This window comes from Lutra lutra, chromosome 11 (genome assembly GCF_902655055.1).
Source record: "Lutra lutra chromosome 11, mLutLut1.2, whole genome shotgun sequence".
NCBI lineage: Eukaryota > Metazoa > Chordata > Mammalia > Carnivora > Mustelidae > Lutra > Lutra lutra.
The window spans coordinates 39,801,460-39,827,158 of NC_062288.1; the positions used below are offsets into that span (position 1 = coordinate 39,801,460).

The 25,699-nt window shown below is 43.9% G+C and overlaps 1 protein-coding gene across 3 annotated transcripts in view; it reads right to left on the reverse strand.

Moving 5' to 3' along the window:
* The window catches only part of SLC25A13 (solute carrier family 25 member 13), a 184,956-nt gene that overhangs the window by 31,765 nt on the left and 127,492 nt on the right, over positions 1-25,699 (reverse strand). For all 3 annotated transcript variants that reach the window (XM_047695756.1, XM_047695755.1, XM_047695757.1), the window contains one exon: positions 7,245-7,385. In XM_047695756.1, coding sequence (XP_047551712.1) covers positions 7,245-7,385 — 141 coding nt within the window. The remainder of the gene's footprint in view (positions 1-7,244; positions 7,386-25,699) is intronic.

The window sequence follows — 25,699 nt, forward strand, 5'->3', positions numbered from 1 at the left end:
TCCTCTGTACTTTATCCCTCCACCAACTCCTACTAACAACTGCTCATTCAGTTCTCCACCTGACAGCTGCTTCTAGTTTTTTTCCATCCATTCTTCTCTCTGCCACCTAGATGCGAGCGGTCTCCACGTTGCATCACTGGTGTCCATTGGCTTGGAGATATTACCTACTCTCCTATTTTCACACATGCAGATGACCCTTAAAAGAGCCTTTCGGATCCCCAGTCCTCTGACAAGGTCTGACAAGGCTTTGGTTCTATACTCAGTAAGGCAGGGCAGGGCAAACACCACACAGGGAGTCAGGAGAGAGGCTCTCGTAGCCCCACCCCTGCCTACTAAGTCACCTGGCTAAATCTAAGATTTTTGGGCTTCTCATCTCAATTAGAGAGGTAACACCAGATAGAAGGTCTTGTGAAGTTTCTGCAGCTTCTTAAATATCAGAAAATTCTAAAGTTTACTGTATCCAGGTGCTCAAGCCAGAAACCTGGGAGTCATCTTTTAATCTTTATTTTTCACCTTGCCACACTTTCCAAGAATTTATGAGACGGATTCTCAAACATCCTTCAAATATATCCCCTCTCTCACTGAAAATAAAACACTGATACACACACACATATATATATATATATGGCAAACATATCTAAATTTTAAACTGATAAAAAACAAAAAACCCCAAACATATCCCCTCTATCCTATCTCCACCATCATTTCCCACCATCCCCAGCCTAGATCCTCCTAACAAGCCACCCACCTTCAGTCTTAAGCTCCTACGTGGCATGTCCATACTGAAACTGAATTATCCTTCTTCAAACACAATCCTGATCATGCCTTTTGTCTTTGCCTTCCACTGGTGAAAAATGACTCCTCCTTTAAGGCTACCTCCCCTTCAGAAAGCCTTTCTGTCCTTGCCACCGAGTCAGCCCCAATTCCCCAAGGACCACGTGCACTCCCCGAGAGCCCTTCCCAATTGCACACATGCTGTATTCCAAGGATCTTTTTACCTGTCTGACTGCTCCATGTGATGGTGAACTTCTTAGAAAACCATGCATTTTTGTTTGTATCCCCAGTGCCCAGGGCAGAGCTTCCTGGGTGAAGGAATGGATGCCTCCAGAAATGCGAAATCAAGCTCTCAATCAGATGCTTTCTTTACATTTGATGCCCCGGGTACCATAATCTTTGGTCACTACTTGCCAGTTCACTCACTTTCTGTGCTCTAATATCCTTGTAACTTGGGAACACCTGGCTTTTGCTTGCCATTCATTTGCTCAACAAATATATATCAAATGTCTATTTATGTGCCACAAACGGTTACAAGCAGCAGTGAAGAAGTTAGCTCTCTGGTATCAGAGTACACTCTAGGTGAGCAGACACAAACACACACCCACATCTAAAACCAGCAGATGGTACTGGGTGCCCTGAACAGAACTGGAAGATGGCACTAGGATAGTGAGCGACCTGGCTGTTTTTCTGAGCAAGCCTCTGCTGACCTAAGAAATGAAGGGAAGAACCTTCAGGCAGAGGGAGTGAACTTGGAATACCTGAATAAAAGAAAGGCAGCCAGTGTAGCTAGAAGAGGATGGTACAAAATGGAGGGTGGAGAAGATGGGGCCATGGGGAAGGAGCTGGGACTCTATTCTAAGTGCAGCAGGAATCTGCTAGATGGTTTTCCATCAGGGACCACAGTTTCTGTAGGGCACACTTATTTCTCATTTCCTCTGGTTTCTGCTCAAATATCATCTCATCTGAGAGGCTCCATGGATCACCCTATTAAAATGCACCCCCCCCAATCCCATCCTGCCTTGGCCCTTCTCCACTCACCTGCCTCCTTTTCCTTCAAGGATCTTAGCATCACCTGATGTCAGAGATTTGGGTTTTTGTTTTTTGTTTTTTGAGTAGAGCTGACACAATATTACATTAGTTTCAGGTGTACAACATAGTGATTCAACGCCTCTGTATGTTATGCTGAGCTCACCTTAAGTGTGGCTACCAGCAGTCACCACACAACCCTACTGCAGTGTCACTGATTCAATTCCTTATGCTGTGCCTTTTATCCCTTCAGCTGATTTGCTCCATAACTAGAAGCTGTACCTCCCCTCTTCTTCACCCATTTTGCCCATCCCTCCGCCTCCCCAAAAACAAAAATTTGTTTTCTTGATGGCTGACTTTTTCTACCCACCAAACCCACGAGCAGGGAAGGGACTCCTCACCTACCAGTCAGCTTTCATCAGAAATCTGTTGAATGCATTCCCAATCAATTAATCTGATTACACTTTAAATAGATTAATTCCGGGGACAACAGATTTAGGGGAGTCAAGCATCAAAATGAATAAGCCCATGAGGAGGCTTTCAGAGGCCTAGAGGAAAGACAAATGTGGGAGAGGTAGGGGGTGAGAACCAGCAATGCAGTGGCTGTAAAACCATGAAGTGGCCCTCAGTGCTAGAAAATTCGCATTGCACCACTGTCCCCAAGGTCACGACGGGTGGGGCCATGAACTCATAAAAATAGATATTTTTTAAAATGTTATTTTTTTTTTTTTTAAGATTTTATTTATTTGACAGACAGAGATCACAAGTAGAGAGGCAGGCGGCGGTGGGGGGGGGGGGGGGAAGCAGGCTCCCTGCTGAACAGAGAGCCCAATGTGGGGCTTGATCCCAGGACCCTGGGATCATGACCTGAGCCGAAGGAAGAGGCTTTAACCCACTGAGCCACCCGGGCGCCTCAAAATAGGTATTTTTAAAAGCTGCTAAATTGAGTAATTATTCTTATGTACTCCTATATTATCAAGCTCAAATTGCTAAACTGTTGTAATCTAATAAAATCTACTAACACTAAAACAATGAACATGCCCCTTGACCTAAAAATTTTAATTGCTAGGAACTTATCATTTATATATACTCACAAAAGTATGTCAAAATGTCTCTCAGGAATATTCACCTTGTCGTTGCTGGCAATACCCCCAAACTGGAAACAACATGAACACCTATCAACAGGAAACCGCTTAGAAAAACTCTAGAAAAAATTCTACACAGCTCTTATATAAAATGAGGAAAGAACTTTAAGGTAAATTGTGTGCATTTGAAACTCACATAACATTGTGTGTCAACTATAGTTCAATTAAAAAAAAAGAAATACTGTGTATTTAGAAATACTCTATTTGCATTAAAACACACACACACACACACACAGCACTGATATTGATCCAATATGTGATATACAGAGAGAAAAAGAGAGGGAGAGAGGATTGAGAAATACTGATGTAAACAAAAAGGTTTTCTTTTCTGAAGGATATGTAACAAAGAGTGGTTATCCTTTGAAGAGAGGAGGAAACTGGGAGTAGTAGAGAATCTTTCTCACATGCGTTTCTGAATTATTTGACTTTTTTGCAACGTGAACTTGTATTTTAACCTCTAGAATACACAAACAACATCTCCTGGAGGCAACTAGCAGACGAAATAGGAATGTACCCGATATATCATTACTTGCTTTCTGATTTTATGGCTAGTAGCTCCAGCGGCTCACTCATGTACACTCCATGAACGAACAGACATACGCGACATGCATGCGTGTGAACACTGTATCTGAACACTGTTGAATGCAGTGGGACAAACGCTTTTGGTTAGAACACAGTAAGATGCACAGCCCACATCCCGTGGTAACCACCTTCCAGGGTAGAGGTGATGCGTAACTCGTGATTAAACAATCTGAAAGCGGTTGCCGACAATGCTTGCTGTCCTGACTGTCAGTGCCTCACGGACCTCACTGACCTCACTGTCCTCAGAAAAAGACATAAACTGGTCTACTGCTTAAGGAAGCACCTTTGTAGCCTCTATTAGCCATGTTCCCATTTAATGTGAAATGAGGTTTCTTTCTGTTCCTACAGTGTAATCCATTGCCTTATCAAAGCTCTCTGTTGGCTCCTATGGAAAAGGCACCATCCAAGAGAAGAGGGATCAGAAGATGGGTACCACCTCCTCTTCCAGGACAGAATGTGTTTTATTTATTTTACTTATGCTCCAGCAGTTTATGCAGTTAAACAAAATTTATGTAGGGAAAGGGAAATACGACCTCATACATTCTTAAGAAAAGTAGTGTACGTTGCAGGTTCTGTTAAAAACAAAAACAAAAACAAAACCCAACCCCCCCCTCCCAAAAGAGCAAAACCAACTACATTATATTCAAGTAGCTCCTGCAGGGGCAGTTAATTATCCTGCCCTGACTTCAATCACTCACCTAGTCTGCACAGGGACTCCACCTCTTAATGTTACCAAAGAGCGGGGGCTTTGTTTGCAGAGTTCACTGTATTTGCTCTAAACTATTTCTAACCTCAGGAATGTGAAATGTTTACCACAACCACTTTTTTTTTTTTTTCAGTTGTAAATGTATTTCTAAAGCAAATATTCTAATTACCATTTACTGGGAAGTCACAGAATAGCTGGGCATTTTGCAAGTCAATTCAGTAGAAAAATAGGAAGACTGGTTAAGTCCAATTTAGGCGAGGTTAAACAGCAGGCCTAACCACACAGACAGAGCCACTCACAGAGCACAGCCCTGGGTCCCACATTGTCATGTTAACGACAGCAAACAGAAGACCCAAGGGCAGGAGAATGAAGATCAGCAGTCCGCACTAAGACGGGGACTCCAGTTCTCTCTGTCCCTTTTTAAAGACCCACTGGCAGGGACGCACAAAAGTTCTAAAGTATTAGGCCACTCCTGGCCAGGTGCATTTTTCTACCCAATGACGAGGAGAAACAGAAAAACCTTTATTACTGAAAAGCGCTATCCTGAAACAAAATCACATTAAACCATACAGAAATGCAAAAGCTGTGATGCCTGGACAAGGACGGCTCTTGAATTGCTAAATGACTTCTGATCAGGGAGGGTTGGGGGACGGTGAGCGGAGGCCGGAGGAGAGCCAGTCCCCAGAAACAAAACCTGTGGGATACCGTAACGGAGGATCCCGCTGATGGAGCGGAAAGGTGAACTCTGCTGAGTGAGGTCTAGACTCGGTCTTAACCAATACAGCCGATGACACCAATGACCTGCAGAAAGGATGAGACTGCCAACTCACTCTCTTGCACAGAAATCAAGTTTCCCGAAGCTCAAGGTGGTAGTGACCTCACTTGGTAATTATCACTACACCAAAAGCAGCGTTTTCTAAGAAGGCACCAAGCCCTGTGGAATGCCTCTGAACTAGATTAAACCGCCGGGCTAGTAATTAAACCAACTTTATATGGGAGAGGTCTCTTGCTCAAACTTGAGCAGTCCTGCTCATTTCAGGAAAGCAACTGCAGCACGGAAGTGGAAACAAGCCACCTCGGAGCCACAACGTCAGCACAGACGCCGTCCTCAGCAGCCTCTGCCCTCCTAACTGAGAAACCCGGAGCCCTGCTCCTTCCCAGGGGCTGGAGAGGGGATTTCGGTTTGGAAATGCCCTGAAGGTGGAAAGGGCTCGCTCTCAGTCTTGTATCATTTGCAGGTAGTTTAACAGTCTCCGTTTCTGTGTCATCAAACAAGTTTTTACCATTTTATCTTTCGAGACATTTCGATAGCAGTCATTGCCATAGCGCCTAAGTGCTTTCCCCCAGACAGCCCGCTGAAAGACAGTGTGGCATCTTGTCAGAAGGACGCGCTGCCACATTGTGTTACAGTCTGCAAGGAGCCTAAAAATTTAGAAAAGATGATTTTTCTTCAAATTTATCAATGCTATGCTTCGTGACAATATGGTGACGAGTTCCTTTGCGGCTGGATAATAATTTGGTAGATGAAATGGCTCTAACAGTGTTCTCCACGGCACAATCACACACTGAGCATTTGAAGTGCTACTTAAAAAACCGGCATATTTATTCCTAAACACCACACATGCCTAAATATAAAGCAAGTTTTCCCCCTAGGTCCCCAGAAAATAAGGGGTCACATTATATTTAATTCTAAGAAATCTCGGATCAGGGGGTACTTTTCCAATCCCTTCACCCTGAGAAGTACAGAGTAGCATTCGGGGAAGGGCGAAATTTGCTCGAAACGACGTCAGCTGTTCCTAACACTGGATGCCTCCCAAGATCACCTGCAAAACTTGAGTTTTTAAAAAAGGGTGAAAAACTCTTCCTGGGAGTAGGATGTCACAAATGCTGTGCTGGATGTCAATCAAAACCAGGCACTGGACGTTCACTCTCAAAAGCAGTATCGGTTGTTAAACTACGGGACCAGGCATGTCCATTAAGGATGAACCGGAAGAGGAGAAAAGAAACAATTGTCTTAATGTTTTCTGTCCGTGGGACAAAATTTCCAGGGATGATAGTGCACACAGAGCCCGAAACTGCTTCACCTTGCCAGCGTGGGATACAAATGAACACAATGCCCTCTGTGAGACCACGTCAATGGCTGATTCAAAAAGCGGTGATTAAAACACTGATTCAAAATTCTTACAAAGAGTTTGCACAGAATATTTCTTGATACATTATGTACAGAAAAGAGTAATACCAATTTTATATGATGGGATTTTGTATATTTATGGGGAAATAAATGACAACCATTTTATGTAAACATCTCACTTCGGGTTTACTTATTCCTGAAGCTTTACTTAGTCAAGATGGCCATGGAAAACATTTTTTAAACCTTCTTACTGAAAAATGGTAAACACCTTATGTTTGATAAAGCCTTAGAGCTGCACATATATGGAGCTAATTCTAATAGATTCCAATTCAACTTTTTGGTAGAGGATTGTGAATAACAAATATCAAGAATTTTCTGAAAGCCCAGTTTTTGTAATTATTCCAAAATACTGTTTTCTAAATGAAAAATACATACGGACAGGACCGGAATGTACAGGATCAGGAAATAAATTCCCCATCTGGTACAGGCTTTTCCTGGAACTGAGCACTCAGCCTGTCTTCCGAGAAATGGCACCCTGTGATCCTTCCATCTATCCTTCATAGAGGGCAGTGCTGGGAACTAGGGTTTTGCATCAGTAACAAAACCAAATAAAGTTCCAGCCATTGTTGCTGTACAGAGCTACGCAGCTGGGCACCATTCACCTCACAGTCAACTGTGATCAGTGTATTTTGAGGATGGCTTTTTGACAGCGGGCGTGAAGGTGCCCTATGGGCCCCAGCGGAACATCTTCTCCAGGTACCAAAATGTGAGGAATCAATTTCACGCCGAGGAGAAGTTTACTTGTTACATAGTTTGCCCCATTTGCTAATTTGGAAGATGAGCCCGGAACCTAATAATTGACTAAAAGGAAAGTTACCTTGTAGATCCCAAAGAAGCCCAGGTCCCTTACGACAGACAGAGCACTGACACGGGGACCAGTGGTGATCTCTCCAGCCACTTGCAAACGGATCTTGACGATTTCCAAAGGATTTGTGAAAATCACCTGGGAGCCTCCTGCCTAAAAGAGAGAAAAAGTAAAGATTTAGGACCAAAGAAGGGTAAGGGTAAGATGGGTTAGGAAGAGTGGAGGAGTTACTCTCCACGGAATACGGAAGAGTCTATCTTCAAGACTCTATAGTTTCACAATTAAGACAGTGACGAGTCTGAATCAAAAATACAGCTATTGCCAATGAGACTTTGGGTACTGAGGTCCTATTTCCCTCACTCAGAGGTTGAAAGAAGGAAAAAACCAGAGACCGATGTCTCCTGGCCTCACCGGTGTCTTCACGTGGAAATGACAAAGATTCCCTGAAGCACAAGCAGCCGCCATCACAGGGCTCAAAGCCAAGGGCACAAAGGCAACAAGAGAATGAAAATCAAAGAGTATCCAAATCAAGACACACTAACCTGCTTGTCAGAAAAGGAGGAGACAGGGCGGACACAGGTTCTCCCATGATGGACCTCCTGACTCTGGCAATGACTCAAGAATTGCCAGAGAACATGTAAACATAGATGAAAGCTATTTTTTCTTCTCTTAAAAAATCAGGTCCATCATCAAACACCCTTTTATGGAGTCGCATATTCTTATAATTTTATTTAGGTATTACCTGTTTAAGATTGCTCTTTTCACAGAAGATAAATGTCCAAGTAGTAAAAATATGCATTAAATCAATTATGGCCCAAACTTTGAGCAATGTGTGTTATTTCATTCCAGCAGTGGCTGGGTGCCCCACCCCTGTGACCATCGGTGGAAATCTTTAAAGTGTATTATAAGGGAAATTTCAAGCTAGTTATTTCAAACCTAAGCCTATATTTATTATAAGCAATTACATTCTTTCCCACTGTACTTCAACTTGTTATTCCTTGTCACACATACATTAAATTTTTATTTCATCCACACTCAGGCTGACGCAGGGTATAGTTCAGAATCCTGACTGCACAGTGACGTTACCAGAGAGCGACGCCACCACCGCCGCGATGCTGCTATTTCACAGCTCAGTCGGGGCCATCACGGTAACAAGCACGATGTGGACTCACAGGACACAAAACTTCTTCTGGCTAGATTCCCTGACATCATTAACCAATGCATGCGTCCTCACCAAAGGGCCGGTACTAACCAACAGTGGCTGCAAAGATGATCTTGGAAGTATAACTACTTGGAAACAAAAATGAGATAACGTATGTATCCAATGATCGGGGATGAATTAAATGAATTTGAGTATGTCATGCAGTGAGTACTATATGCCTGCCAATAAAAATACTGTGGAAAATGTTCAACATACATCCTGGGAAGTAAAAACCCTATTGAAATGCGTGTCCAGCTGTCCCCGTTATCCCTTACCACCGTGTACAGAACACACCAGTGCAGTGCTTTTGACGTGGTAGGATACAAGTGGTTTATTTTCTTTTCTGCTCTATTTTGTATTTCTTTTTTTTTTTAATTAAAGATTTTTATTTATTTATTTGACAGACAGAGATCACAAGCAGGCAGAGAGGCAGGCAGAGAGAGAGGAGGAAGCAGGCTCCCTGCTGAGCAGAGAGCCCGATGCAGGACTCGATCCCAGGACTCTGAGATCATGACCTGAGCCGAAGGCAGCGGCTTAACCCACTGAGCCACCCAGGCGCCCCTATTTTGTATTTCTTCTACACAGATCATGTATTACCTCTACAAAGAAAAACAAATGCCTCTACGTAACTTACCTGATATACAGAGCAACATTAGCCAAAAAAAAACAAAGAAATCTGTTCACCCATTAATTCTCTATAAATCAAATTGCTTTTCCACCTTTACTAACTTGATCCCTTAATCAAGACACCTTGTTGTTAACAACAGACCACACTTTCCACTCTCTGCCCACATTACAACCGCTCCCAAGGCAGCGAGCGGTATTGCCCGGGGTCTCGACTGCCACACGGACCAGTCCTTCTCACTTGCTTGTTTTACCCAGCCCCTCCGGCTCTCCCAGGTGACTCAGGAGATGGGCCAAACAACTCTGGTAAAAACAAAAAAACCTAGAACGCATGCATCGAAAGGCCCTCGTAAAGTGGGAAGAAGAGCATGAGGCGACACGCCCGGAGGCCGATGTGTTCTTCTGGTCTGCACAGACACTAGGCTCCCTCTTCTCTTTGGCTTAGAAGAGCCATGCTTTGCTCCCACACTGCTGTGACCTGCAAGGAGGTGGCAGGGCCAACCCACAGCCTGTCTACAGCCCTTCAGGATTCTGCGGGGTTGCACCTGCATCGTTGCACACGACATGACAGGAGTTAAGGTCGGCAGAAGGAAGTGAGGAGACGGACCCGGTTTAGTAACAGCACCAATGGCACAGTGAGGATTAGGTTTGTGCTTCTTGATCCAAGCTCTTGAGTTGCAGAAATGAATAAAAACTTATTTTGAAATCATGCATGGGCGCAGAACTGCTGAGAAAGATTTGGGGAGTTGGAATTAGTCTGAGACTGATTTTTAAAAGCTCAGAAGTGGGCAAGAACATCTCTATCAAGGGCAGAAGGGAAAGCAGTCTGCATACACTGATCTCAAAGAAGAGCACAGGAACAATCGCAAAGCAGATGCAGCACACAGGGCCTGCAGGCGGAGCAACCCCAGGGAGGACCAACCCCACCCCCCTCGTCCCTTTGAGTCAAACCACCTCACCTCAAAGGAGGCCCAAAGAGATGGCGAACGGACTGCAGCCAGCACAGTACTTGGGACTGTGACTCCAAACCTGATTCTTTTCCAATCTCCTAGAGGGACGGTTCTCCTCTCCAGCTGCATATTAGTCACTTTAAGAGCTCTGAAAAGCAGTGACTTCTAAATCCTACTCCAGACAAATAAGAAATTCCCCAACCACCCTTTTACAAACTGCTCCTGCATGAGTAAGATGTGCAGTGAGAGCTGATGATCACCTGACTTCACTGCTTCACCTCCAGATCCCTCTGAATGCTGAGAGGCCGCTAGACAGGCCTCCCTACAGCTGGGATTTCTAATGCCGGTTTTCCACTTTCTTTCAGAAAGCAACTTTTATGTTTTACGTGTGACCTCACAACAAACTTCTACAGATCCAAGTGGTGCCATTAGTAAAGGCACAATTCTTAGGTACAGAATTGCTCTCTTACTTGTTCTCTTCCATCTATACAAATACTTGTCAAAGTTCACCTTATATACAAAATAAGAACTTAATACTCCATTCCCTGACTCCAAGCCAATCAATAGATAGATTCTCTGAGCACAGCAGAGTGAATTCTAATCACTAAGGACAATGCAAAAGTCAGATCCACTTCAGACAGCTGCAGGGAACAGACACAGTGGGAAGAGAGGGCAGGGCTACCGAGAAAAAAGGATGGGCTCCTTACCTCCGGTGGGCTCAGAAAGAAAGAGCAGACGGATTCAAAGTGGCACATTGTAAAGGTTCCGAAGATGAATCGGTCTTTTGGAGTCAAGCTAGAGGGAAACGGGAGACCCCGAGGCACCAAGAGACGAGGCTTATCACCAGATGCACAGTGTCTGGGCATCGCCACCACATGACCACTGAGCAGGACGCTGCTGTGGCTGTCCCGACTCCCGGCCTGTTGTCCGTTCACAGTGCCTTACCCCTGTGCCTCCTCTGGGAGATCAAAGACAGCGGGCTCCATGAGCTGCCAACAGGAACACCTATTGTGTGTGCCGGCTTGGTGTCCCCCATCACTGGAGAGAAGACCTGGCTGGGTAAAGACATCCTGTGTGTGTGTGTGGAACTGTGTCACAGATCACTTCCCTGTGACATTCTGGAGTCTGTGGCAAGTAGAACGGGTGAAGACCTTCGACACTAGGACTGGCTCTGTGTGGTATGTCTTCTTTACTGTGGGCACACAGACTCATCTACGGGTCTCCTGGTGTGCTCCTTCTTGCCGGAATCGTAGCTGCTACCCAGCCTCTGCATCCGTCTAAAGATAAACACGCAATCACGGCAGACTCACCTCTGCTACCTGATCATGCTTTCACGCACATCATAAAGATTCACCACATATTCATAAGTAATTGTGCTCAGAGTTTGTCTTAGGAACTCCAAGGACATGAGGTGAGTGAGAAAGCATGCCTGTTCTCAAGGAGCTTGAAATAAGAGTGAAGGAATAAATATTAATGAAGCACCCCTTACTGGCCACTGGGGTATTGCTCTGCATGGATTACCTATCTCCAGCCCTCCCAGAGGTCTTTCTTCTAGATTTTACAGAAGAGAAAACTGAGGCATAAAACATTAAAGGAACTGTTATGGGCTGAACTGTGTCCAAAAAAATTCATAGACTGAAGTGAGTCCTAACCCTCAGCACCTCAGAGGGTGACTGTATTTAGAGACAGGCCTTTTCCAAAGGCAGCTACGGGAAGAAGAGGTTGTATGAGTGGGTCCTACTCCAACGTAACTGCTGCCCTACTATGTACCATAAGAGCCAACTGAGATACAGACACAAACGTGCACACGGAAAAGACCACATGAGCGCACAGAGAGAAGGCAGCCATCATCGAGCCAGAGAGAGGCCTCAGAAGAAACCAACCCTGCCGACACCAGCTTGGACTTCCAGCCTCCAGGGAGGCAAGAAAATTAATTCATGTTGTTTAAGTCACCCAGGCTGTGGTATTCTGTTACAGCAGCGTGAGCAAGCCAATACAGCACTTATGCGGGGCTATGCAGCCAGCACGCAGAGGATTTTCAACTGGGCCCCATAAATACATGCCTTATGAGAAAAAAACAGCACATGAGAAGAAAGGTAATTATAATATACAAGAGGTAAGGTCCAGACAAATTGCCATGGCAATCTGAAGGAGGGCAAGATTTCTGCTGACTGGGATAATATGGGGAGGCGGGAAGGCATGTAAGAAAATAACACATCAGCTGGCGACTGCGTGCAATTCGGATTTAGCTAATCCAGGTGGAAAATGGCACAAAGGCACGGTGACGGAGGCCTGCCACACTCACAGGGTACGGAGACCCACACCACACCTGTCCAAGCAAAATCTTAGTAAGAGTGATCACTACAGTGAGATCAACATTTTCACCCACTGGCATTTATTTGGGTGCTTACTATGTACCAGGCACTATGCCAAGAGCGCTGTAAGAATCTTCCCTTTCGGTCCTCATCACAGAAGGTGGGTAATACTCTTCCAGTTTTATAAGAGAACAAAGCGAGACCAGAAGGCTGAAGAAGCTCATGCAACATGCCCGAGATCACAAAGCTGGGAAGGGGGAGCCTGGACGCAGAGCACACCTGCTGGAGGCCGGCGTGCCCTCACGCCATGGAGCACCGCATGTCCTGGCAGCTCACAGAACCAGCCAGCCACTCACATGGCGCCTGTGGGGCTAGGAGACAGACAATGAAGATAAGGCCACGGGGGCCAAATCATGGGAGGTCTCGAATGTGACGCTGAAGACTCGGGCTCCATCCTGCAGACAGCACCTTCCACTGCATGTGTGCCGGGAGGAGAGCAGGTCTGGGAGTAAAGTCTGGGAGCTGGAGAGCTGGAGGAGTAAAGTCTGGGAGCTGGAGAGTTCATGGCAAGTAATATCTGTGTCCCAGAAAGACGACTGGATGGCAGAAGGGAAAGGGTTCGGGGGGAAGGAGAGCCCTGAGGCAGGGCTGACAATTAGGGTTTTAGCAGACTAGGTGGGAGATTAAAAAAGGCCAGAATCAGAACTGCACTGATCAGGTAGGGGGTGGGGGTTGCGTGAGTAACAGATGTAGTAGAGAGCACCGGGCCTGGCTGCTGAATGTGGGGCCAAAGGAGTGTGTAGGAGCAAAGAAAGGACCCAGCGTTTTACATCTGTGTAACAGGAACATAGGGACATAAGGGCAGGGGACACTTCCAGAAGGCAATGGAAAGGTGTGCTGGGAACAGGGATGGAGACAGATGAGAATGTTACCCCACATCTGTGCTAACCAAAGGCAGGAGCTTACATGGGCCACAGGGAGATAAAACACCAAGAGTGGAAACCTAAGAAGTGATGAGAAGCCTCTGCCACAAACCACAGGGTACAGCAGTCCAGGCACAGAAGTCAAGAAAGGGACTTCCAGAGGGGAGAAGCCAATAGTGGAATGGCAGCAATGCCTGCCGGCACAGGGAGGCGAGGTGCGGCATACGGTGTGATCTGTGACCAGGAAGATGGGAAAATGGACGCTGGGGAATTAGAGTTTGTATAATCTACTTTTTTTTTTTTTGCTTTTTTTTTTTTTTAAGATTTTATTTATTTATTTGACAGAGAGAAACACAGCAAGAGAGGGAACACAAGCAGGGGGAGTGGGAGAAGGAGAAACAGGCTTCCCGCTGAGCAGGGAGTCCGATTCGGGACTCGATCCCAGGACCCTAGGATCATGACCTGAGCCGAAGGCAGCCGCTTAACAACTGAGCCACCCAGGTGCCCCTATAATCCACATTTTTAAGGGAAGGGAAAGGGAGAGGTGGTATCATATTTGGTAGCAAGCAAGGTAGAATGCAAATGTATTTAGCATAATTAAGGAGAAAAGGAGGATAAAACAGAACTGGGGATGGTTATGTTACACTTATACAAGACAGCATATGGGTTCTGGGTAGGGGAGGAGAGGAAAGCAGGGTGTGAAACTGGGATTTTCCCTACTCCTTCTGCTCCACAGATATGGAAAAATATAATCCAATGGGTCAGGCTTCAGCAAACAGAGATGATGAAAGTTTTGAAGCATAAACCAAACATAAAAACAAACCACCTCTGAGAATCAACAGTAAACACAACGTCCTGGCTCTCCAGAAATTATGGTGAGCTTTGTCCCATGTGCAACACAGACAGGTCAGCAAGGTAGCTAATGACTTCTGAAGACGAGTCCAGGGCAATGGCTCACGCATTCCCTGCCTCAACTCCGACAGACGGAGACACAGTAGGCTGCAGTGTGCCCATGTGCTGGTTAGGGCTGTGATGTGCACCCGCCCGAGGGGACCCAGAGCCACGGGAGGCACCACAGTGGGTTCCCTGAAACCTTAGCCCACTGAGTGCACAGGACCTGCAGGTAAGGAATGAGTCAGTTCAGTGAGATGGGGACTCTTCCCTGGGCTGTTACCAGGTACTAAGCAAGAACACTGCACTGCCCAATGCGCTGTAGTGAATACCAGTGTCAGTATGACAAAATATTCTGTAGCAATTTTTTTAAAAGAAATTGTGTGCCCACTCTATAGCAGCTGTGTAAGAGTGCACAGAACTAAGAAGAGCCCCCACCCTTATGGAGCACACGTTCTAGAAGTTATTTATAGGATTATGTAAAGATGAAATGAAAGCATGCACATAAAGCACGTATCCCAGTGCTTAGCATGCTACTCAATCAGCGGTACTGATCACCATTAACAAATACTGTTTAGGTGAATTTCGCTTACCAAATGCCCTCAAAGCCAGTACAATGAGCTCCCATTTTGTCTTTCCCTAGAAATCTGTAAATTAAACTTTCTTTTTGAGGAAAGCACCGTGATACTGAGCATTCTAGGAAGTAGTAATCTCGAGTAAAACAGTTTGGGGGGGGGACCTCTCCTAGTGATGGGTGATAGAGAGATGCTCAACATAACGGGAGAGTTTTTATTTAAATTCATTTAACTTTATCAGTTAAATCCAAGCTCACGTTCAACAAAACTTGGGTACTTCTAATTCTGAAATACTTCTGTTACTGAGAAAAGGCTTGTCCCGTCCTGCTGCAGGAAAGAGCTGGTAAAGCAGCCATGGTAGCTAACTAGCACAGTGTCTCCCCCACCCTCTTGGGGGAACTGGTTTCTGCACCTCCATCCAGCTGGAGACCACCCCCAAATACCAGCGAACCACTCTGGAAACGAGCACCATGAGTCACAGAAGCAGTGGAGACAGAGATCAGGTTGGGCACGGCGCCAAAGCTCCCCACCGCTGAAAACAAGGCACGGGGCACGTTCTTCTGACCAGGCCATGAGACTGTTATGGGGAAAGCCTCACAAATGCCCATTCCATCCAAGATCAACTTCTACTGCTTTGGACCTTTAAAGCTGTCCCAAGTCAATGCTGGACGTCCCATTCTGCTACCAAACACGAATCAAAGTCCACGTCTCCGGGAGAGCTGGAGTGGCTGTGATCCCTGACTACAATGCATGATCTTCATCAGTTCACCTGTGCATCCGGAGGGCTGAGAGCAACCCGAAAGGGACATGGGACTGAGCAAGCTGCAACTATGTCAGCGTGAAGCCCAAGCACCAAGCCTCCCAAATGGACAGGGCTCTCTTGACACAAAGCATCGTTATTTCCAAATGCTCTAATTTTTCATGTGACATGCTCCTCGTGGCTCGAAGTAAAATCACAGGGTTTTTCCCTCTAATACCCGCCTCTCTGAAATGGGCTAGAGACTGCAAAGAACCTGAAATGTAGCTCCCGTCCCAGCTTTTGCTCATTGACCAGAGACTACTGTAAGCTTGATTTCTTCTTCTTTCTCACAATTCCGTCACCCAAATTTCTCTTGCCATGTTATGTAATGATGAAGCTCACTGTTGGTACTTCTGATGTCACACAGGTAATTTTATTGTGGGAAGGGGTGAATCTACTTTTTAAAAACAGAATTTTGAAAAATCAAATAGAAAGGCAACATACCCTAGGGCCCTAAGGACAGTGACCTCACACTAAAGTCAAACTACCATAGTTTAGGTCCAATAATGGTGAACAAGTAGGTTTTAAAGTCACATGCCTTAGAATGAGTTGTCAAGGCTATCTGCTGATCATTAGGCTACGGAAGAGAGCTATAGCTTTAATACATCATCTAAAGGACTGGTTCAGGAGCTCCGCCGGTTCATACTTCTCCAGGACCCATTTTCTTTCACCTGTTAGGAACTAAACAAGCCCTTCTCCAAAGCTTCTTTCCTAACCTGGATGGTGTCCCTGACCATTCTTTCCTGGGACCTGGGGAGTCAAGCCAAAAGAACTCACAAGATGAAAAAGCATGCTTTCATATGATCTACACCCCTCAAACCATTCTGGGCAACAGTCTTGAGAATATTCAGAAGTTATTAACAGTCGCGCATTAAAAAAAAAATCAATCCTGTCATCAATCTGCTGTCCACAGAAAACACAGCAGTGTATTTTTTTTAACATAGCATAATTCCTGCTATATTTTAAACTAAAAGCATTAAATATAACTGTATTTAATCACCTCCCTTTAATTTGAATTCACATGGTAGATACTTATAGCTACTTAAAAAATTAAGTGGCAAAATGTATATGAAGAATGTGTATCTTGATATTTTAATTATGCTCAATTGAATGTACTTAGATTTAAAGTGCTTTTCACAAATGACATGTGCTAAGAATATCTAATTGCACACTGACATTCTAAAATGTGTGCTTACATGTGTCAAAAATAGATTAATATGAAGTTATGGAATATGGCTTTTTTAAACTAACACCCAAATACATTATTTTGATTATTTGGATACAAATTAAATTATAACTATAAAAAAGGTCTACACTAGTAAATGTCTAATGATGCACATTTCATATAAAATGAATGCTCAAGTGATGACAGTATCTGATATTTAGAGAAACTGAAAAACAAAGTTGTTTTTTTTTTATATTTCATTTATTTGAGAGAGAGAGAGAGAGAGAGAGAGCAAGCACACACAGAGGGGAGGCGCAGAGCGAGAGGGAGACGCAGACTCTCCTCTGAACAGGGAGCCGCACGTGGGACTCAGTGCCAGACCTGAGTTGAAGGCAGATGCTTAACTGACTGAGACACCCAGGCACCCTGAAAAACAAAGACTGCTTAAGAAATCTAAGCTCCGAGATATTTTCTATTTAGTCTCTTACTAACTCAATGTTACATGGAGACATGAAAATAATTTGTATGTAGTACAGGTATTATCATCATGTATAAAGATCACAGCGGGGGCACCTGGGCAGCTCAGTTGGTTAAGTGTCTGACTCCTGCGTTCGGCTCAGGTCATAATCTCGGGCTCATGAGATCGAACCTTGCATCGGGCTCCGTGCTCAGTGGGGAGTCTGCCCCCTTCCTCACCCCCCCACCCTCTCTCAAAAAAGAAAAAAAATATATCACAGGGAGGTACCTGGCTGGCTCTGTCAGTGAAGCTCATGACTCTCAATCTCAGGGTCCTGAGTTCGAGCGTCAAACACTGGGCATAAAGCTTACTTAAAAAAAAAAGGTATAAAAAAATATTCAGCAAATAGTGGTGGATGAATGAAAATACAGTAGCTGACGGGAGTCAGGTATGTGGCAATATCAAAGACAGGAATTCAACAATCTCACAAAGAAGCTAGCAAACGTGAGGGGGCATGAGCCAAGAAGTCCCTTACCCTCTATCCAGCTTTGAAGGGACAGTGCTGGACCCAGTGCCCGTAGGAGACATCATTGCTCAGCTACAATTGAGAAGCCGAGTCCTTGCTGCAAGTTGAGAAAAGAACCTTTAGCTGAACTCCTCGTGTTATAGGCTCAATGGCATCCCTCAAAAATTCCTATGTTGGAGACCTAACCCTACACCCTCGGGTTGTGACTGTATTTGAAAACAGCGACATTAGAGAGGCAATTAAGGTACAATGAGGTCATGTGGATGGGCCCTCATTTTGTATGACCGGAGTCTTTAAAGGTGATGAAAACATGGGCCTCACACAGACCGAGGGCCGACATGTGAAGACACAACAAAGAGATGGCCATCCACAAGCGAAGAACACACGCTGCAAAAGGAAACCCAGGCACGCTGCTCTTGGGCTCCTGGCTTTCCTAAGTCTGAGAAAATAAACTTCTGTGACTTCAACTGTGCAGTATGCGACATTTTGTTACGGCAGCCCTAGCAAACTAGTTGGGCTATCTGACTACATGCAGCCTCGGACCGTGAAACAGTACAGGGTTGCCTCCTTGGATGTGATGTGTAAATGAAACTGTTTAGTAAAAACTCTGGAACTAGACTATTAGGAAATTGTAAGAGAACTGGAGTCTCACCACTTAACTGTTTTCGAGAGACACCAAACTGAAATTTCCTATTCTTAACTTCTTAACTACATGGCAAAAAGGCTATGCTGTTTACACATTTTACAAGTATCAAGTATCATATTTTCAACTTCATAGGATTTTAATAGGCCTATAGAAGCCTGGCCAAGAAACCAAAGTGGAATCCGTTTGACTGACATTAAAAAGCAATTAAGTTACAGACCTGTCAAAAATGTTCCCATTTGGGCTGTGTCTGTGATCCATGTCTATTTTGACTACTACTACCAGAATCATGTAATGATTTACAGACCTTCAATGTCTAAAGTACCTTAACTGTATAAAAGCTGTAGCCCAATCTTTCTTTGTATTTTCACATCATAACAAACCCCTCCCCCATTTATTAGATAACCAGAAGGATGGCCCAGTGCTTGAACCACATTGAGTCAAACAAGATTGAGACTTTGCCACAGAAGGAAAAGGAAGGAAACAGAAGAGAGACATCTGGCTGGCTCAGGACCTCTTACGAGCTGGACTTTCCCCTGATGCAGAAGGTAGGCCATCCTGATAAACTGGGTGCCATCAGACACCTCTCTGTTCTTCGTGCTCCAAGTCCAGCTCAAATCTGGAGCACGAGCTCCCCTGGAAGCAGCCAGGCAGCAGATTCCTCTTTCCAGCCCGCTGCCCGAGTCCCAGCCCCAGAAGACTTTCTGGCCACACTGTGATGACCAAGCTACCCCACGGGCTTCTCCGAAACCTCCAACTTAAGAGACTGTCATGGTTATCATTTTTTGCTACTTACTGGCTCTTCTAATTTTTAGAGTTGTTTCAGGTTTACAAAAGCATTTCCCACCTACCTCTTGCCCGCACACATGCGAACCTCCCCACTATCATCACCCCCACCGGGGTGCTGTGTTTCTTAGAACCGAAGAACCCACACTGACACATCACGACCACCCGAAGTCCACAGTCCACCTTACAGTTCATTCTTGGTACATTCTATCGGTTTGGACAAATGTATAATGACGTATATCCACCATGACAATATCAGAGTTACGTTCACTGCCCTAAAAATCCTCTGCACTCTGTGCATTTCTCTGCCTCTCGTCCACCCCTAGCAACCACTCATCTTTTTACTCTCTCCATAGTTTTGCCCTTTTCCAGAATGTCTTTTCTCTTCTGGATTCTATGCTGCAATCATACAGTACATGGCCTTTCCCATTGGCTTCTTTCACTTACTAATATGCATTTAAGGTTCTTCCAAGTCTCTCCGTACCTCCATGCCGCATTTCCTTTTAGACTCAATAATATCCCTTTGTCTGGCTATACCACGGTTTATTTATCCGTTCATCTACTGAGGGACATCTTAGTTTCCTCCAAGTTTTGGTAGCTGGTAGCTATGAATCAAGCTGTTATAAGTATCCTTTGTACAGGTTTTTGTTGAACACGTAAGTTTTCAACTCCTCTGGGAAAAAAACCAAGGACTGCAACACCAGATCTTACAGTTTACTTTTGTAAGAAACCTCAAAACTAAGTTCCGAAGTAGCTGTACCATTCTGCATTTCCACCGGCAACGGCTCAGAGTTCCTGTTGCTTCACACACTCACTTGCATGCTGTCAGTGGTTCAAAATTCAGCCATTCTAACAGGTGTGTAGTACGAGCTCTCTGTTGGTCTCTTTTGTTTTAAAACCACTCTTTCGGGGCACCTGGGTGGCTCAGTTGGCTGGGCAACTGCCATCGGCTCAGGTCATGAACCCAGAGTCCCAGGATCAGGTCCCACATCGGGTTCCCAACTCCATGGGGAGTCTGCTCCTCCCTCTGACCTCCTCCCCTCTCATCCTCTTTCTTACTCTCTCTCTCAAATAAATAAATAAAATCTTAAAAAAAAAAAAATAAAGCCACTCTTTTGCATGACTCCTTCATGATTCTGACATGATAACTTCATACATTAATCATTCAATAAAATCTTTTCTAACAACATAAGCAATAATAAATAAGCTGTATCAAGTACCCCAGGTATTTTAAGTGTTTTATATTCATCCTGCTCCTATGGTTCTGTGTATTTTGGGGACTGGAATAAAGCCAAATTAAATAAACAGAACCTTTTTAATGGTTAGTTCCTTTACTGAGGGACAGAAAACATTTCTGACAAAACATCCTGGATAAGGACGCCTGGGTAGCTCGGTCGGTTAAGCATGGGCTCAGGTCATGATCCCAGGGTTCTGGGATCGAGTCCCGCATCAGGCTCCCTGCTCAGTGGGGAGCCTGCTTCTCCCTTTCCCTCTTCATGCCGCTCCGCCTGTTTGTGCTCTCACTCTCTCTCTCTGACAAATAAATAAAATCTTAAAAAAAAAAAGGAAAAAAGGAAAAAGAACAACCCGGATATGTATCTATAGGCTTGGGCATGTTACAGCCATTCCCTCAAGTCCATCATTTCCTTTACACTCTGATCCCTGGAATTACTACTGCCTTTTTCATGTCTATCTGTATTGAAGTTAACAGCAACTCAGTACATCAAATCAATACCCTACATTTACTGCCCTCATTACCAACACCTTTTAATCAAGCATTTATTCATTCAATAAATGTTTTTTAAGCCTCTCCCATATATCAGACACAATGCTAGGCATGCGGACATAACAGTGAGACGTCGGTCCTGTTCTCAGCATTAGTGGATGTCTCAGGGCTGGCAACATTTACCCACAATCCCCAGGATGCAAGGAGCCAACAGCACCAAGTTATAAAGGAAAAGCTCCTTAAGTGGTGAAGACAGACCAGACATGACAAACTACCAGTTTGTACACATTACCTGATATAGTCTCTAGGCCTTGGAGTCAACAGAGTGGACAGAGAGGGATGAAGCATATGTAGAAATTAAAAAAAACTTACACTATGAGAATTGGAGAATTATGGTCAGTTTCTTTTGCTTTGTTTTCCACCTTAGCTTGAATATGGCTATTTTTCCATAATAAAAAAAGCACAATTATAATATATGTTGAAATATAGAAAATGTTGGCTAAAATATGTGTTTGGTACAATTTTAAGTTTGTAAATATATGGAAATGAATGAAAAGTAAATAATGTGAAGCTTATGTAAGTAAAAATAACTTAATCCACTACAATCCTATTGGAAGTCATCTATCAAACTGGAAATTGCCATTGACAAATGAGGAAGGGAGGGAGGGAGAAGACTAGAATACAATATGGGCTTAAATCTGGGGGGGTTGGCATGCAGAAAAAGTTCCCAGAGAATATTCCAAATAATAACAATGACACCATATGAAAACAATGTAACTAACCATTAGACTTTCATTAAACAAATTAACTATAAAGGTGCAAGCATTAAAAAAATTAAAAAAAAAAAACCTTACTTCCACAGCTTCACTACAATGCATAATAAATTCTGTCTATTTGACATGTAACATAGGAGCAACCTCACAGAAACTGAACTTAGTGACTGAGCCTCACATCATTCTATATTTAGAAGTAGGATATGTGCACAGACATTTACACACATATAAATAACAATTTTGCCTCAAGAAATCTACACTGTGAGACCACATCTCCACAGAAAACTCTGAGAAGAGAAAGATCACAGAAGTAGGGACTTATCCACTTCAGGCAATCTGACTCACCAGCCGAATATCAGAGCATATGTCTTCATTACATGAAGAAATTTTCTCCCTGGTTTTATATGACTTGGTGTGAAACCTCAAGGGATTTCAAGCTTAATCATGAAGAATATGCCTTTAGGTGTATTTTATAACAAAAGTACATACATTATTATTCAGGGGATACTTGCAGAATTCAAGTACAAGATGTATTTGAATGAGTTCACAGATGGCTGAAACAACTGATTTTGTTAAGCAAAGTTATTAATATCTGGGCGGGGTCATGACTCAAGGCTGATCTATAGCCTGGCACACATAGCTGACACTTGCCAATCAAACTTCCTTTTTTTTTTTTTTTAAGATTTTATTTATTTGACAGACAGATCGTAAGTAGGCAGAGAAGCAGGCAGAGAGAGACAGAGGGAGAAGCAGGCTCCCCGCTGAGCAGAGAGCCCAATGCAGGGTTCAATCACAGGACCCTGAGATCATGAGATGAGCAGAAGGCAGAGGCTTAACCCACTGAGCCACCCAGGCACCCCAAACTTCCTCTCTTAATAATTAAATGAAAACCAAAACAAAACAAAATTGAGCTACCTGCACTAATTAGCTGGGGCTGATGATGAAAAGAAGCTGAAAGTCATCTGTTAGTGAGACAGACCAGATAGCCAGCAAGAATATGAAGGAATTCTTGAAGAATTCAAAACCATGAGGAAGAGAAGAAATGGATCAGCAAAAAAAAAAAACGCTATTCATGACACTGACAATGCCAAACATTGGTGAGGATTTGGAGCAAAAGGAACTCTAATTTGTTGCCGGTGGAAATGGAAAATGGTATAGCCACTTTGGAAGACAGTTTGGAGGTTCCTTATAAAACTAAACAAACTCTTAACATAAGATCCAACAATTGTACTCCTTGATATTTACTCAAAGGAGTTGAAAACTTGTGTTTTCAACAAAAACCTGCACAAGGATGTTTATAGCAGTCTTATTTATAATTGCCCAAACCTGGAAGAAATTAAGATGTTCTTCAGTAAGAGAATGAATAAATAAACTGCTGGTACATCCAGACAAAGGAATATTATTCAGTCTAAAGAGAAATGAGCTACTGAGCCATGAAAGACACAGAGGAACCTTAAGTGCATATTACTAAGTGAAAGAAGACAATCTGGGAAAGCTACACACTATGTGATTTCAACTCTAAGATATTCTGGAAAAGGAAAAACTGTAAAGACAGTAAAAAGATTGATGGAAGTGAGCTTCGGGTGGAAGAGAAGGGGAAAGATGAATAGGCAGAGCACAAAAGATTTCTAGGACAATGCAAATACTCTGATTATTAATATCATAGATGTATGTTACTATACATTTGTCCAAACCCAGAGAATGAGTAACACCATGAGTGAACCATAAGGCGAATTACGGATTTTGAATGATAAAGATGTGTCAATGTAGGTGCATCAATTGTAATAATTATACCACTCTGTTGGGGGATGTTGATGCTGGTGGAGTTTATGAATGTGTAGGGGTAAAAGGTATTCAGGGGAATCTCTGTATTTTTCTCCCAGTTTTGTGAACCAAAAACTGTCTTGAAAAAAAAAAAAAAAAAAAAACCTTAAAAAAATGTGCAGAGACACGTAAAGTCACTGCGAGAGAGACCAAGAAGGCCAAGAGGAAAAAATGCAGAAAGCAGCCAGTTCCCAGAACTGCCTTGATTCTCGAGTGCCTTTAGTTTCGCAGACAACCCTTAGTAAACCCTCATTTTGCTACTGTTACTTTAGAGATTCTGCCGCCTGCAGTCAAAAGGGATCTGAAGCAGGAATGGGTTCTAGAATCAGCAACAGACCCTCAGAGAAGACGTTGGATAAACAATGAAATCGTCATAAGTAGAGGCCAGTAAGGATGTTCCTGTCCTGTAATACTGGCTGCTGAGCCCTCCAGAGGCAGTCTGGAGATTCTTTTTTTTTTTTTTTTTAAAGATTTTATTTATTTATTTGACAGAGAGAAATCACAAGTAGGCAGAGAGGCAAGCAGAGAGAGAGGAGGAAGCAGGCTCCCCGCCGAGCGGAAAGCCCGATGCGGGGCTTGAACCCAGGACCTGGGATCATGACCGGAGCCGAAGGCAGCGGCTTAACCCGCTGAGCCACCCAGGCGCCCCACAGTCTGGAGATTCTTTACTGTTATTCTCATTGAAAGGTAAAAATCTAGTTTCTCTCCTCGTGAACTCTGGCATATGAGGTCTGTTTGATCAACAGAATCCAGGAGGAGTGACACTCAAAGTCTTGAGTGGTCCTAAGAAGACTTGCAGCTTCTGCCTAGGGCTCTCGGAACACCTATTTTGGGGAAGCCCCCTTCAGAATCAAGCTGCCCAAGCTACGAGAGAAGCCACAGCAGGACCGTTGGACAACAGCCTCACTGGCATCACTGCAGCCACAAGGGAGTCCTCTTGGACATCCATCCCGGTCAAGCTTTCAGATGACTCCAGCCCCAGCTGCTCTCTGCTGGTAAACACATGGAGATCAGAAATGAGAAGCGCCCAGCTGAGCCCAGTCAACTCAGAGAAACGTAAGAGATAATAAACTGCTTCTGAGGCCACTAAGTTTTAGGGTGACTTGTTATGCAACAGTAGATAACCAGAACACAGCTCCTTCTCAATGATGGAGAAACACACTGAAATCATTCCCATTAGGAGGGAGGAAAGGAGTGGGGAAAGTAACGCAAAGAGGGAGCATGTATGCTGGCAGTGAGGAGGGTTGTAATTTTAAATCTACTTAGTGTTAGGGATGAGTTTAAATGGTGAGATTGAGGAAGGAACGAGGGGAAGGTCTAGGGAAGAAACTCCAAGTTACAAAAAAAATTGGTTAAATAAATACACTGTCCCAATTTTATCTACACAAAATCCTATAAATCCACACATCTCTAACAGGCATACTTACAGTATGCCACATTACAACGTTTCAATGTTATATTCCCATTTACTGTTCTTTTCTTGCAAACAAAGCACATGAGTTGCACCAGTGGGAAAAACTGCGAAGGCATCAATGTAAGAATCGTGAGTTGTCCTACAGAATGAAGCCTCCAAAGGCAAACCTTTATATTGCTCAGGGCTGCACTTATAGAAAGTATAAAGACATGCGTGGAAATGAAAATCACCACTTTGGGCATAAGGTTATCTCCTGGGAGATTAAGGAGGGACAAGCTATCGCATCAGAAGAGGATGACCTCTATCCAAGCCTCATTTGTCGAGTCTGACCTCTGAGGCTAAGCCGTAAGCACATGAGTGTCTGTACCTTTTTGTTTTTTACATAATGAAGATTAACCACAACTGAATGTGATGTAAAAGAGGTGAGTGATAAAAACGTGCCTCAAAAATGGTATCTGATTCACAGCTATATCCACAGGAATAGAGAGATCATGCCTGTGGGGCTCGCCATAGTAACGGGAATAAAGGTGACAATGACAGGGCCAGACATGGAGGGGACTGCAGTGAGGATGGCCCTTCATGCCACAGCCTCACTAGTCCTTTTCCAAACCAGTGATGGGGCACATCAATTGCTTTTACCACTTGATACGAGTATAAACTGCCACAAGCATTAGATATATCACACACACATACACACACACACACGCACACCAGTGTGCATGTGTGTGTGTGTGTGTATCACAAAGGAAAAAAATACCGTGGGCCTACTTTCAAAGGACTACTGCTCAAAAAGCACGTTTACTTGTCTTTCTAAAAATTATCACAGAGAACTATCATTTTCCATTGGAACACAAATAATTTTTACTAAATATGAG